We start from the raw sequence: 13,977 nt of genomic DNA on the forward strand, positions 1-13,977 counted from the left end.
ATAAAAAATAAAAAAATTAAATTTAAATCAGCAACGCTTACGTTTTTACCGCTTTCTTGGCTTCAACAGAAACTTGCATTTTCAATACCGTATAATTTTTATTAACGATGCTCTTGATACGATCACCTCTCACAACCATGTTGAGAATTTTTAAACTGTGAGTCAGATTTGTTAATAGTACAAACGCACTCGCCGTCATGAGTTGTATATCTCCCCAGATAATGAATAAATCAGTAGCTTGGATTATGATGAATGTGCCTAAAGATTGTATTAATTATATAGGCTTTGATTGAATATTTTATTCAAAATATACAGACTAATATATTTTCTCGACCTACTAACAGTAAGAAACATGCCTTTAAATTCAAAATAAAGATGTTTTATGCCATTTTATCTTTTAAACCTGGTTCGGCATCAGAATTGGATAGAATCTCACCCTAACATTTAAAAAACTTAACATTGCATTCTGTGGGTGAGGCGAGGCGAACAACTAGTAAATTCGATAGCAAAATTAATCTACTTTATGTATTCAGGTAATGTCAATACAGAAATTGTTCCCATTCTTTTCGGCGCGAACCACATTGCCCTCATCAAAAAGGATGGTTGGTTGGGTGAGACCTATTACTGTTGGTTCAACATATACAGGTATGTTCTTAATAATATTTATAAGGATTAAAATTGATAAGGAATTTTTAAAATTTCACTTTACTAACTACTTATTTTTAAAGATTTTTAAAATTAAATTAAATTCATACCTACAACTAGCATATACACAAAACCTGTGTGCCAAGTATATAACATTCTCTTCCATCCTAAAGTATCCGGAGCCCATAGCCCCATAATCCTAAGCCAAGTGAGCGATACCCGAAGGGAATAGTTAGTATTATTAATGAAAAAACTCATTTCTAAGTATGGAATACGTTGTTCTTTTGTTTTGTCTACAATATATTTGAAACAATAGAAGAAAACCCGCAGACTTAATTACGTAAATATACAAAATTGATTTAATTTGTGTTTACAGGGATGTAACACACAAAGCAAAATGAAATTTATCTTTGCTGGATTTTTTTGATACTTACTTTGATAGAGCTAGAAATGCATATTTAAAGTTTAAAGAACTTTATTTCTTATAACAAAAAGGTATTTTATTTACATGAAAAACTTAATATGTAAGTATATACGAGCGAGATACATATCGCCATTAGCCGTCCCAATTTTAGTGTACTATATTCATTCTAAGATGCATCTTGAATGCCTTATTGAATTTATTAAACGCTATTTGTTCCATTTATGGTTATTTAATTTGCATTTACCATTATTCATAAGAAAAACGTATTAGACAAAATGTTCTTCCGGCCAGGAGTGATTCACGTTTGAACAACATTTAAACAGAAGAAGCAGTATCTTCTAGAACAATCTAAATTGAATAGGAAATATAAATATATATAGTTTGAAATGTTGAATTTCGTTTTCAGAGTTGAGCAACTCACACAGCGATTTTCATCAATTATCGACAATTCAATCTAGCGTTGTCACTTACAATTAGACAATTAAATACAGACCTTTATGCTTTATTGACTACAAACAATTAATTTGATTATGTATTTCGTTTATATTTGTAAAACAAAAGCTTAAAAATGTTTCAAAATGTGAAGGTTAAATAATTTTTTTTTAATTTAAATACTCTTAAACATTGACTTGTAAATATTTGCAACATACACATGCAAATATTTACAAGTCTATCAATTATTGAATGAAAAATTGAAGTTATAATAATTAAACAATAAGTAATCATAATATTTATTCATTAATAATAATCGCTACAAAAGTATTTATGGTAAGAAGCTATATTTAGTATAGCAGTTAAAACAACAAATTTTTTTACTCCAAAAACTCTACAGGTTTTTCTCAAACTAGTTTGAAATACTACATAGAATTTCAGGACCATATTTTCATTCGCTTACTTGGCGTAATACCGTAAAAAATGTGTACGATGCCTTTAAAATCTGCAATAATTCCAAATTAAACTCAATTCCAATTCAGATCAAAATTAACGTATAAAAATTATACGTACTCTCATAAAAGAATCCAGAGAAAGACTAGTAAATCCCCCAGCAGTGAGCATAGCGGTCCGACGACAACGCGTCATTAGGATCAACGTAGACCGACGCACACGCACGCTACACGTATACCATGGCCACTCGTATGCAGAACGAGAAACATTCTCACTCTGCAATACATTTTACTCCATAGATATAACAGGATGCCTTATAATCTTAGACGTTAGAAGGGTTCTTGCATAGTTTAAAAATAATAACTATAATACCAACGGCACTACAACCTTTACAGGTTTTAGTTATTTTACTTATTAAAGTATCGCCTTCCGTGCCGGACACACACACCGAGTTTTTGGGTCTAAGCCGGTTTTTTCACGATATTTCCTTCACCGTTGGAGCGAATGATAAATGCACACATAGAAAGTCCATTGGTACACATTGGACCGGTGATTGAACCTGTCGTAGTAGGTCGCACACTGAAGCCACTAGGCCAATACTATTCTTTAAAATTCGTCAATCAAAAATATCACAACACCATCCAACATAGAACTATGTTTTATAGATCTAATTTGCTTCTATATAATATACGAACTAAGTTATGGGATTAAATAAGAAAATTTTGAAGATAGTTACCTCTACTGTCAGTTGATTTCCTTCATAACAATAAATAAAAACTTGTTCCATCATATTTAAAAGGTATGTTGCCATCGAAGCCATTCTGATAAAGTTACCGATTTGCTAAAATATTAAAGATATTACAATATTTTATAAACATTTGAATATATGAATTGTCATTTATAAAGATCTAGGTAATCGTCATATGAAGGCAAGGTTAAGGAAAAAGCAAATTCATGATTTTATTTTACTGTGATTTCGACATATATAAATAAGCCGCGGTATCTCACACGGTTAGTTTACTTTCACATTATTTATACAACTGTTATATAAGGTAAGATTATTTTTTATTGTAATTCAATAAATAGAATACAATACAATTCATCCTAACTCAATTTAGGCAAAGTCTTAGGAAACCAATCACTGATTATCATTATAATTATTTGTTGCCTACCTACCTACCATGCATACCTTAGTGAGCTGAAATGCGGTAACGCAAATGATGACGAGGGAGACGGTGAACTGTGCGAAGATGGGTTCTGAGAAACAGTGTTGTAGCTCATTTAATGAGTCTAAAATATCTTGATGCTCTCGAATACACTCATTAAGTCTGGCCTGTACCATCAAATCACGTGCTTGCGACATACGCTAGTAATGATAAAATGTCATAAGTTACCTTCCTTAATATAATTAAATTTTTCGTCTAAATTTAGATTTATTTACATACAACATTAAATTGACTTATATACAACGCCACCTATACATGCTTCTCGGCAATCTTCAGCTCGTAGAAATGTTCGTAGCGTGCTACCTCGTATACCTCGTAGCGATGACGCTACGACGATTACCAAGTTAAAACAGATGGAGCACATACGTTTTACTTTTCCCTGTACATAATACATCCTCTCTCCAGGATTTAATAACATATAGTATAAGATAAATATTTTTTCAAAAAAAAAAAATATATATATATAAATTTGGTTTTTATATGCGACGCCAAAAATTTAGATATAATTTTAATCCTGTATTATAAAAGAATTTGGTGGCTGTCTTCTGGAAGAGACCAGATGTAAGCGAAAAAGTCACCTCTTTCTTTCTCGATTGCTCTTTTCATAACTGAGATTTTATTTTTAGTATAAATAACATATTCCATTAATAAAATATTATGTTATTTATTTAACACATATGGGATAGAAACTGGGGTATGGATTATTAATAAAATATGTTCTTTACTTTTACCTGAACTACAACTTACTGCCAATGCTTTTTTATGGAATCAGTTTTTTTTTATAATACGACATAATAAATTTTATATTTTTATATAATTAATACAACATAAGGGCTTTCAATAACGGAAACCGAAATGCACTTAGAACTTACATGTTTTAGTTAAAATTCTTTCTTTAATCCAACATACTTTATATTGGATTAAAGAAAGGTTTTTTTGTAGTTACCATTGTTCCAGAACTCATATTCAAACAAAGACTTTTGAGATCGTATCCTACGAGTCTCAATCTGCAACGGCACTGTGCTAATAGTGATACCACCACCATATCTTTGCTGACGTTGAGACCGGCCGCCGCATAAATGGCACATATCTGGTGCAAGTATGTCAGCTCGTAGGCCGGTGATTTACTCCAATCGTATGGATACCTACAGAAAAATCCTTATAGGTAAAGAATTATAAAAATACATTAAGCAGCATGGTTATTCAATTGTGTGTGTGTGAATTCCCGGCTATGTTTAATTTATTTATTTGTCTGCACATCATTCTGCAATTAAATCTTACTCAATCGAATTTTACAGAAGGCTAATCACCTAATAAAAAGCCCTACGAAATCAGACTTGTAGCTCTGTTGGATTTTTATTAACTAATAATATATTGTAATTTGAGTTGGACTGACATTTATATTCAAGTAGAAGGAAATAAAGACACTCCACTTGGCGTGGTTAAGTGATGAGTTGAGCGGTTTGGAGCCACAAATTATTGTATTTTAATATTATTATCGGAAATCAATTAATTAATTATTTATTACTTGCGAGATTTACATAAAAGCAAAAATCAGACATTACACGATCATTTTGGAAAATCGTATTTTGTTTACAATACAATTACTTGCAAACTATTGTCAAACCCGACGGGTTTCAAATAACAATAGAACATGAGATTTATATTATGTACTAAGTCTGGGTAGGCAATAGAAAATAATTTAAAATTGAAAACTATAAAATGAGAAAATGTTTTTAAATTTAGTTTAATATTGGTTTTAAAGAGTGTCGTAATACAACAAAGTAGGTATTGAAATCTCACCAGGCCTGCAGTGGCAACTGTAACTTCTGAGGCTCAAGAGCTGGTCCCACCGCAAAACCTATCAGAGTCACTGTTGTTAGGGTAAGAAAGGTCATCAGGTGAAGAGTTGTTCCCTGATTGCAACTGCAAGTTTAGTATTTTTTAGAGAAATCAAAATATGTATAATACACGTACACACCGTGTTAAATTCTTTATCTTTTGCATTTCCGCAAGTCAATATTTATTTATTTATTTATTTATTAACACTTCGTTACATTACATAAAAGAAAAAAAACATAATTTAATGAAAGCAACTGGCGGCCTTATCGCTTTCGAACGATTTCTTCCAGGCAACCACTGTGAGTAAAGGAAAAAAAACATGTAATCAATTACATAAGGTAGGCAAGAAGTGCAAAAATACATATTACAAATAAAATAAGAAGGAAAAATACATACCTAACAGGAACAAAATAAAAATAAACTAAACTGATATAGGATACATAAAAAAACTAAAAGTAAAAAGTGCACATGAATCATGATAATTTAATTCAAGGTCAATATATGAAAATTAAAAAGATGTTCATGAATCAACTAACTGTTTAGAGTGTAATATTTTGATGACTTGAAGAAACTCACGACGACGTCGAGTCAAATACGACTAACAATGAACATTTAACAATATTAAGATATTAATTTAATAGCACTAGAAACTTGCAAAAATCTCAGCAAGATTCCGTTTGGTCCTACAAATAATATAATATTAAGCCAAATCACCTTCGAATGATGTCGATCTTCTGCTGTCCAGTAGTATTTTTTAGAACATAGTCATTTCGGTTGATGATATGTTCTATACGACGCCTCCTCAGCAGGAGATTGAAGATCTTCACACAGTGCACGAGATTCGTGCACAACACGAAGGCGATTGACGTCATCAATGACAGATTCCCCCAGTTCTGCCACAGGTCTACCAGCTGGATCGCTATGTATGTGCCTGAAATTGTGTTATTTAGAAATCATTCAGAAATAGGGCAATGGGATATAAGTAGTTTCAAATTCATATAGTCATTGGGGCAACAGATAGCCCCAAGAACTCCCAACCTTTTTCCACTAAGAGTGGGGGCTGGCGACTGTTAATATAACTATAAAATCATTTTATAGCCGGAATAGGAAATTCTATTTAAGAAGCAAAGAGGATTTGGCTAAAAGTTCGCAGAGTAAAAAATCTTTAATTTCTTTGAGACCAGTCTCTTGCGGAATGTAGCGGGTTGATTGATTTGTTAAGGCGTTAAATTTACAGAATAATTTGTGTGTTTTGATAATCTTACCCAAAACCAACATAAAGATAAATAAAAAATAGGTATAGAAAAGAATTTTCTTCCATCCCGCAATTCCTACGGCGGGCCACAAACCAAACACTTTCAAATATGTCAAAGAAAAGCGTAACGAAAAATTTGTATTAGCAGTAAATATAGCCATGGCTAATGGTAAAGCTTTACTGTCTAAAGTCCGTTGTAATAAAGAACTTTATAGGCTTTATTTGTCTTTAAAGCTATAAAACAGGTATCCTAAACCTTTTAATATAATATAAAAATCTCTAGTTGCCTGCCTTTAGTGCCTTTACTGATATGCCGTCTCCACATATCTCGAATATTGGTCTGTATTCTATAACAGCTTATATATCAGACATCGTAGTACAGAATTGACAGGCCGATTGACCATTTGTACTTAACGTTGCGCACAAATAAAGAATAGATGAGAATTGTTTCTCCTAATAAAATTTTGTTAAGCTAATCCTTTAGAATTTTACAAGATAAATTTATAGAAGTTAAACGCCCGAACCCAATAACTAATCCACAATCTCAGATTGAAAACAATCTGAGATCATTCCGTGACAGTCGATCGATCTCCTATCTGCATCCAAATAACCAAACCCTACAATACATTTTTGGCAACGGATAGAATGCAATCTCTTCGCTCTTTACACTCTTTAGGTTTATATTTATTTGATAATAAATATAAACCTAATAAAGTAAATAAAACCGTACAAATAATATTAAAATATACATGTCTATGCTTAAAACATATCAAAAAGCTTTTAATTATTTAAAACTTGTGTAAGTTAAAATCTTAAGATAGGATATTGGCACAGTTGTCATTTCATACAAAGGTCTATCCACATACACCGATCCGACCTACCATGTATAGCTTGTATCGACAGATGGCCATTACAATCCGTCGATTGGGGATTTGCAACTTTTATAAATTTTTGCAATCTATTTCAGATGGTCAACAACGGATTGAGCGATAGAAAGCAACGGTTAAAAGGTTAAAATAAATGTACAAAATTAAACGTGTGCATAATTTAAAATATTGACATAAATAAAAATTCAGTTATGGCAAAGTTCTTACTAATAGCAAGCAATAATCTTGTAATAGTATCATAACAACAAAATGTGTTATACTTCTGAAACGAAACGATACATGCAATTATCTTCTCATACAATAATAATTTTATGTTTACTTAAGCAAACTGTTAGCTTTCCGAACTAAATGTGTATTTGGCTTGTCTAATGCCGTGATGCCTGGTATTTATGTTTAAAATTTTATATTAAGTTGCTTTCATATAGTTCTCTACTGAGAACGTAGTTTGAGTCGTAGTTTCCATTTCGGTTAGAAACGACGCGTATTTATTATTGTAATCGAAAAAGTGCAACGCGCTGACGCAGCGCTGCGGTCGCGCTACGATGAATCGTTGACCTAATTGTTACTGTGTAATGAATTAAGGCAAGGTTTTTGATTTTATAATTTTAATTATTTTAAATTTATCATGGCATCTCCAATTGTCAGTGAAATTAAAACCCACTTATTAATAGCTGAATTGAAAAAGGAAAGAGCCCGATGCTCAGACCTGGAAACTATTGTCCATGAACTAAAGGAACGGATAGCGCAGCTCGAGCAAAATCAACCCTTAACACAAAGGGATGCGGCAGCCGCTGAACCTATCCAGTATGAGACGGACGAAGAAGAACTGGCTAAAGAAACGGAATGGGTGCGACAAAAAAGCAGAAAGAAAAGGAAACTAAACACCTCCCCTTCCCCCATGAAAGAAGTTACTTGTAGTGAAGTAGCCAAACAAAAGTCCAAAAAGGAACCCCTTCCACCCCCGATTATCGTCGAAAATGTGATTGAATACCAATCATTTTACGACACTTTAATGAAAAAAGAATTAAATAAAGACTCCTTTACAGTAAAAATGCTCAGAAATGGATCGGTGAAAATCAATACCAATAGCGAAGCTACCTATAGATGTATCACAAAACATCTAAAAGAAGAAGAAGCCTCGTGGTTCTCTTACGAAAACAAGCAGAACAGACCAATAAGAGTTATGGCAAAAAATCTGCATGCTTCTTGCAAGCCTGATAGGATAGTTGAAGACCTCATCCTCCAAGGATTTAAAATTTTAGACGCAGCCGTTAAATATAGCTGGAAAAACAAGGAACCGCTGAACATGTTCATTCTCTCTTTCCATCATGAGGAAAACATAAAGAACATTTATCAAATCAAATCGATACTTGGCTGCAAAATTGATGTACAGCCACTGAAATCACCAAAATTGATTCCTCAATGCAAGAGGTGTCAGGCTTATGGGCACACACAGAAATACTGCTCCAAGGAGCCGAGGTGTGTAAAATGTACTGCAAAGCACCTCACAGTAGACTGTAACAAGCCTCGAGACGCGAAACCGAAGTGCGTTCACTGTGGTGAGTCACATCCAGCTAACTATAGAGGCTGTGTAGTTGCAAAAGAACTGCAAAAAATGAGAAACGTCTTAAAATCAAAATCAAATACAGAACCGGTCAAATCTGTAAAACCAGAAAAACTAGTTTCCAAGACTGTTTCTTTTGCTCAGGTCACTAAAGGACCAAAGGCTAAATCCTCAACACAACTAAACGAGAAAGCTAACACAGGCATAGATGAAAAGATCAACACCATACTTTCATTATTGACATCTTTTGATGAAAGACTTAAAAAACTAGAAAGCGGCACCATAATAGCAGCTTCTAAACGTCTGAAGCAATGATGTCTTTAAAAATAATGGCATGGAATGCTAATGGGTTATTAAAACACCAAAGAGAACTTCATATTGTTCTTAAACATGAAAACATTGACATCTGCTTGGTATCGGAAACACATTTTACCAGGGAGTCATACATTCAACTTAAAGGATATCAAGCCTACCATGCCCTTCATCCCAGTAATAAATCCAGTGGGGGAAGTACAGTTATAATAAAGGACAGTTTAAAACACCATGAGACATTTAAATATGAAAAAGAGCATATTCAAGCTGTGGCTGTAAGCGTAGCAATGAAACAGTGTCCATTAACAATTTCATCTATCTACTGCCCACCTAGACATGCACTTAAGTATGATCAGTACAAAAGCCTACTAGAAAGTCTTGGAAATAGATTTGTGTTGGGAGGCGATTTCAATGCAAAACATACCTACTGGGGATCAAGATTAATATCGACTAAAGGAAAAGAACTGTTCAATGCTATGAAAGATTTGAGATGTGATACTATTTCGACAGGAAAGCCTACCTACTGGCCAACAGACAAGAATAAAATACCAGATCTTATAGATTTCTTCATATTTAGAGAAGTATCACCAAATGTTCTCCAAATAGAGGAAGCCAATGATATGAACTCAGATCACTCACCAATCTTACTCACAATTGGCGAAGACCCTATAAAGCGAAAACTGAATCCATCTCTCGTAAACCCGCATACGGACTGGGACAGCTTCAAAATTTATCTTGAGAATATGATAGACCTAAGAGTACCTTTAAAGACTGAGGAACAATTAGAATTTGAAGTAAATAACTTTACAAAGAACATCCAACAAGCTGCTTGGAGCAATACTCCTAAATTTAAGAAAAAGGTACAAAACAACTACTTTCCAAAAGAGATTATAAATCTCATACAGACAAAACGAGCTCAAAGAAAAAGGTGGCATTCCACAAGATGTCCTGAAGACAAAAAACATCTGAATAATCTTACTAAACAACTAAGGAGAGAGATAAAAATATATAAAGATACCTCAATAAATAAATACCTAAGCCAATTAACATCTGATGGTTCCACCAACTACTCCATCTGGAAAGCGATAAGAAATATCAAAAAACCTACAACACATATTCCTCCCTTACGAGAGTCTAATGGGAATTGGGCTGCAAGTAACATACAAAAAGTTAGGAGGTTTGCTGATCACCTAGAAAATATATTTCAAATCGATGAAGAAGATTCACTTGACTTCGAAGAAACATCGTTAGAAGAGTTAAACATCCGTCTAGTCACACCGAAAGAAGTTATAAGAGAAATTAAATGTTTAACTAAGAAAAAGGCGCCAGGTTTTGATTTAATTACGGGTGAGGTACTACAGCATCTCCCCCGTAAAGCCGTAGTTAAAATGACAACCTTAATTAATGCCACATTTCGACTTCAATATGTTCCGAGTATGTGGAAAGTTGCGGAAGTTATAATGATTCCCAAGCCAGGAAAACCACCACACGAAGTAACATCTTACCGGCCAATCTCACTGTTACCTGTTATAGCAAAACTATTTGAGAAACTCTTTCTCAAACGTCTTAACCCCATTATTGCCAAAAAGCAGCTCATACCGGATTACCAATTCGGTTTCAGAGATAAACATTCTACCATAGAGCAGGTCCATAGAATTACAAATAATATTGAAATAGCACTAGAAGAACAAAAAGTCTGCTCCACGGTCTTTCTAGATGTAGCTCAGGCTTTTGACAAAGTGTGGCACCGAGGACTTGTTTACAAATTGAAGAAACTACTGCCTCGTCAATTTTCAAATATCCTCGAGTCATATTTAACACAAAGAACGTTTAGGGTACGACAAGAAGATGATTATTCAGAACTGAAACAAATAAAAGCTGGGGTGCCGCAAGGGAGTGTATTAGGTCCGGTCCTGTACCTCTTATACACGTGCGATATCCCTGAACTAGAAGATAACATAATCGCGACCTTTGCCGATGATACTGCTATCATGTCTACGGCAGCTACTGAAAAGGAAGCGGTAGCAAAACTACAAAGAGCTATAAATATTGTTGGCTTGTGGACCAAGAAGTGGCGGATAAGACTAAATCAGTCGAAATCAGTTCACATTAACTTTTCCAACAAGACATCAAATTACCTGCCAGTATACATTGATAACGACAAAGTTCCGTTCGAAAATTCAGCTAAGTACCTAGGTATGACGCTGGACACTAAACTACGATGGAAGGTCCATGTTAAAAAGAAGCGCGAAGAGTTGGATCTCCGTTACACTAAATTGTACTGGTTGCTCGGAAGGCATTCCACCTTATCAGTACAAAATAAATTATTGATATACAAACAAGTCCTGACACCTGTATGGACTTATGGTTGCCAGCTGTGGGGCTGCACCAGTAATAGTAACATCCAAGTGATCCAACGTTTCCAAAACAAAGTGCTCAGAGGAATAGTCAATGCTCCCTGGTACATTCGCAATTACGACCTCCACCGGGACCTTAATGTTGAGGACGTCGCTACAGTAATAAAAAAGACTGCTGGAGCACACGAACATAGGCTCCACCATCACGTGAATGTCGAGGCTATCCAACTCCTTGACACCACGGGCTTAGTGAGAAGACTGAAAAGGACAAAACCATTTGAACTAGTGATTTAGTGATAATGTACGTAAATATCAAGTGCTAAAGAGTGTCTGCAACATAGAACACAAGAACAGAGTGTCTTCTTCCCTTTAATAGAGACTGTAAGTAGTGTTATTGGACACTCACTTATATAATAATCCTTTTTAGTAAATTAGGTTAGACTTAAATTACTTATTAGTCTTAAGTTAGGCTAGATCGTAATGTTCCATGATGTCTCAGTGAAGACACATGTATATAGAAAAAAAAAAAAAAAAAAAAATATAGTTCTCTACTGAATTTGAGCTTGACATTAACAGAGTGGGTAGCCATCTGGCCATGGGTAGTATCGAGATGTTATCATGCAGTGTAAGGGGAACACTGGATAGGTTAGAGGACTTACTACTAGAACCTTTTCAACCAAGCTCAGAAATATAGTGTAACCAAAGGTTGTTAACATAGAATACAAATATATGTTACGATTTTACATATTATGACTATTTAGAAATCTGTCTATACTTTTAACGAATTTATCTTTCGTTACAAGGAAATAATGTAAAGACGGATTTCTAACACTCGACGAAAGTGTTGAACTGAAATAAAATAAATACTAGTGAAAAACATTGATTTAAGATTTTACTCTACACTAGCTGACGATAGCTTTGATGAAGGTAAGGGATGAAGACAAGGGATGGGGCATGTGATGCGGGTGTTATCAAATATTCTAAAACTATATAAATCCGTCTGAAGATATATTTTGTTACTTTTTGAATTTAAAGAAAAACACTTTTTTAACGGATTATAGATATGTATTATTATATTTAAACTTATAATTATTTGTACATAATTTTAAATTTAAACCGACGTTTCGCGTGCTTTACAGCGTGCGTGGTCACGGTGACTGAAAAGTGTTTTTCTTTAAATGTGTAAAAGTTTGTAAATAAAAGACAATACTTTTTGAATTTCGAATACACAGCTAGTTGGATGATTTTTTATTTAAGCATGCACTCACTAAGGCAGCGCTAGCATTTATCAACGGTTGTGTATTGATTTTATGATTATAAGTTTGTAGAACCAAAACTTTACAGTTATTTATTTTGTAATTACAAATAAAACCACGCGATAGTGGAGCCACAGTAATGAGCTAGTACCTCAGTCTATACTAATATTATAAATAAGAAACATGTGTGTTTATGTATGTTTGTAATGTTTTCACACAAAAGCTACTGGACTGATTTCCAATATTATTTCACAATTTGAAAAGCTGCATCACATTTCGTTTAAAAAAATAGGGATTCCTTAAAAAAATGCAATAATATAACCCATGATGAGAAGAAATTATCCACAGAAAATCTGTCGTCGCGTGCGCTATGGAAACTATTGTTGATAGAAAAAAAAATGCCGTACAAAATTATATAATTTGAGTTAGATAGGTAGTTAGGTATAAGGAGTTTAGACACTGAAATTCTATAAATAAATCTCTAGTCCAATATTATAGAAGATTTTTTTTTAAATTTTTAACACAAATAAAAAAAATATTTAAGTCATTTTTAATCTAACGTACTAACTAAATAATGTTACAAATATAAAAATGTATACATATATTCCTTGTATAGCAAAATACAGATTTAGCTTTACAATGATTGATTAGGTTATGAATGTAAGTGTGTATTTAATTATCGGAATGGAGATAAAAAAACTAAGGAAAATAAAACTTTTCTCTTGTTATTAGACTTTCCACTGCCACGTGAACCCGGGGGGCAATATCAAACAAATACACCGAGAACATAGCCACAGATGGAATACATGATACGTTATAATAAAAAGATTTACAAAAAGGAACAAACAAACAAAGTATTCAATACAATTAACTAACTTATAAACAAAGTAGTGAAGCTGAAAGAAAAGTCAAGTCTGAAATAAAAGGGTGTATAATTATTAATTATCTTTGGACACATTCACATATAAAAACATTTACAACTTCAGCCCATCTCTTAATTTAAAGCTCTTATAAAATCCTAACCTTTTATGAAAATTAAAGAATATAAAGTGTAGAAATTGTGCCGTATATTAATGAGTGCAACCTCGAGAGGCTGGGGCGGCTCGATTGGTCTCATCTGTGATTCTCACAGAGTGAATTGCTACGTACCGGATACACAGTCGACGATTTATATTGGTATACGTGAATAGCTTTACAATATTTAAAGCAAGAATGAAGACTATGCATGGCTTAGTAACGTACAATGTGTTAATTAGTCGTTGCGTTCAATACACACACACCTAATTGTTTGATATGTTCCTTTTTTAAAATTGGAATGCATTTA

At 33.5% G+C, this 13,977-nt stretch overlaps 1 protein-coding gene across 1 annotated transcript; it reads right to left on the reverse strand.

Moving 5' to 3' along the window:
- Window positions 1–1,952: 1,952 nt before the first annotated feature.
- On the reverse strand, window positions 1,953–6,438 carry LOC111001255 (odorant receptor 94a-like). Its single transcript, XM_045628016.1, has 7 exons — window positions 6,288–6,438; window positions 5,737–5,953; window positions 4,984–5,106; window positions 4,127–4,325; window positions 2,691–2,795; window positions 2,075–2,230; window positions 1,953–2,006 (listed from the first exon to the last, which is right to left on the reverse strand). The coding sequence occupies exons 1-7, from the start codon at window positions 6,436–6,438 to the stop codon at window positions 1,953–1,955; spliced, it is 1,005 nt and encodes a 334-aa protein (XP_045483972.1).
- Window positions 6,439–13,977: the final 7,539 nt, after the last annotated feature.

This window comes from Pieris rapae, chromosome 4 (genome assembly GCF_905147795.1).
Source record: "Pieris rapae chromosome 4, ilPieRapa1.1, whole genome shotgun sequence".
Taxonomy (NCBI): Eukaryota; Metazoa; Arthropoda; class Insecta; order Lepidoptera; family Pieridae; genus Pieris; species Pieris rapae.

Bases quoted from the DNA above. Each gene is read 5' to 3' on its own strand.
- LOC111001255 (XM_045628016.1), bottom strand. From the start codon at position 6,438: ATGGCTATATTTACTGCTAATACAAATTTTTCGTTACGCTTTTCTTTG. The intron at 4,326-4,983 runs GTGAGATTTCAA...ATTTTTCTGTAG, and splicing joins CAGTTGCCACTGCAGGCCTG to GTATCCATACGATTGGAGTA. The intron at 2,231-2,690 runs GTAACTATCTTC...AATGTATTGCAG, and splicing joins GAAATCAACTGACAGTAGAG to AGTGAGAATGTTTCTCGTTC.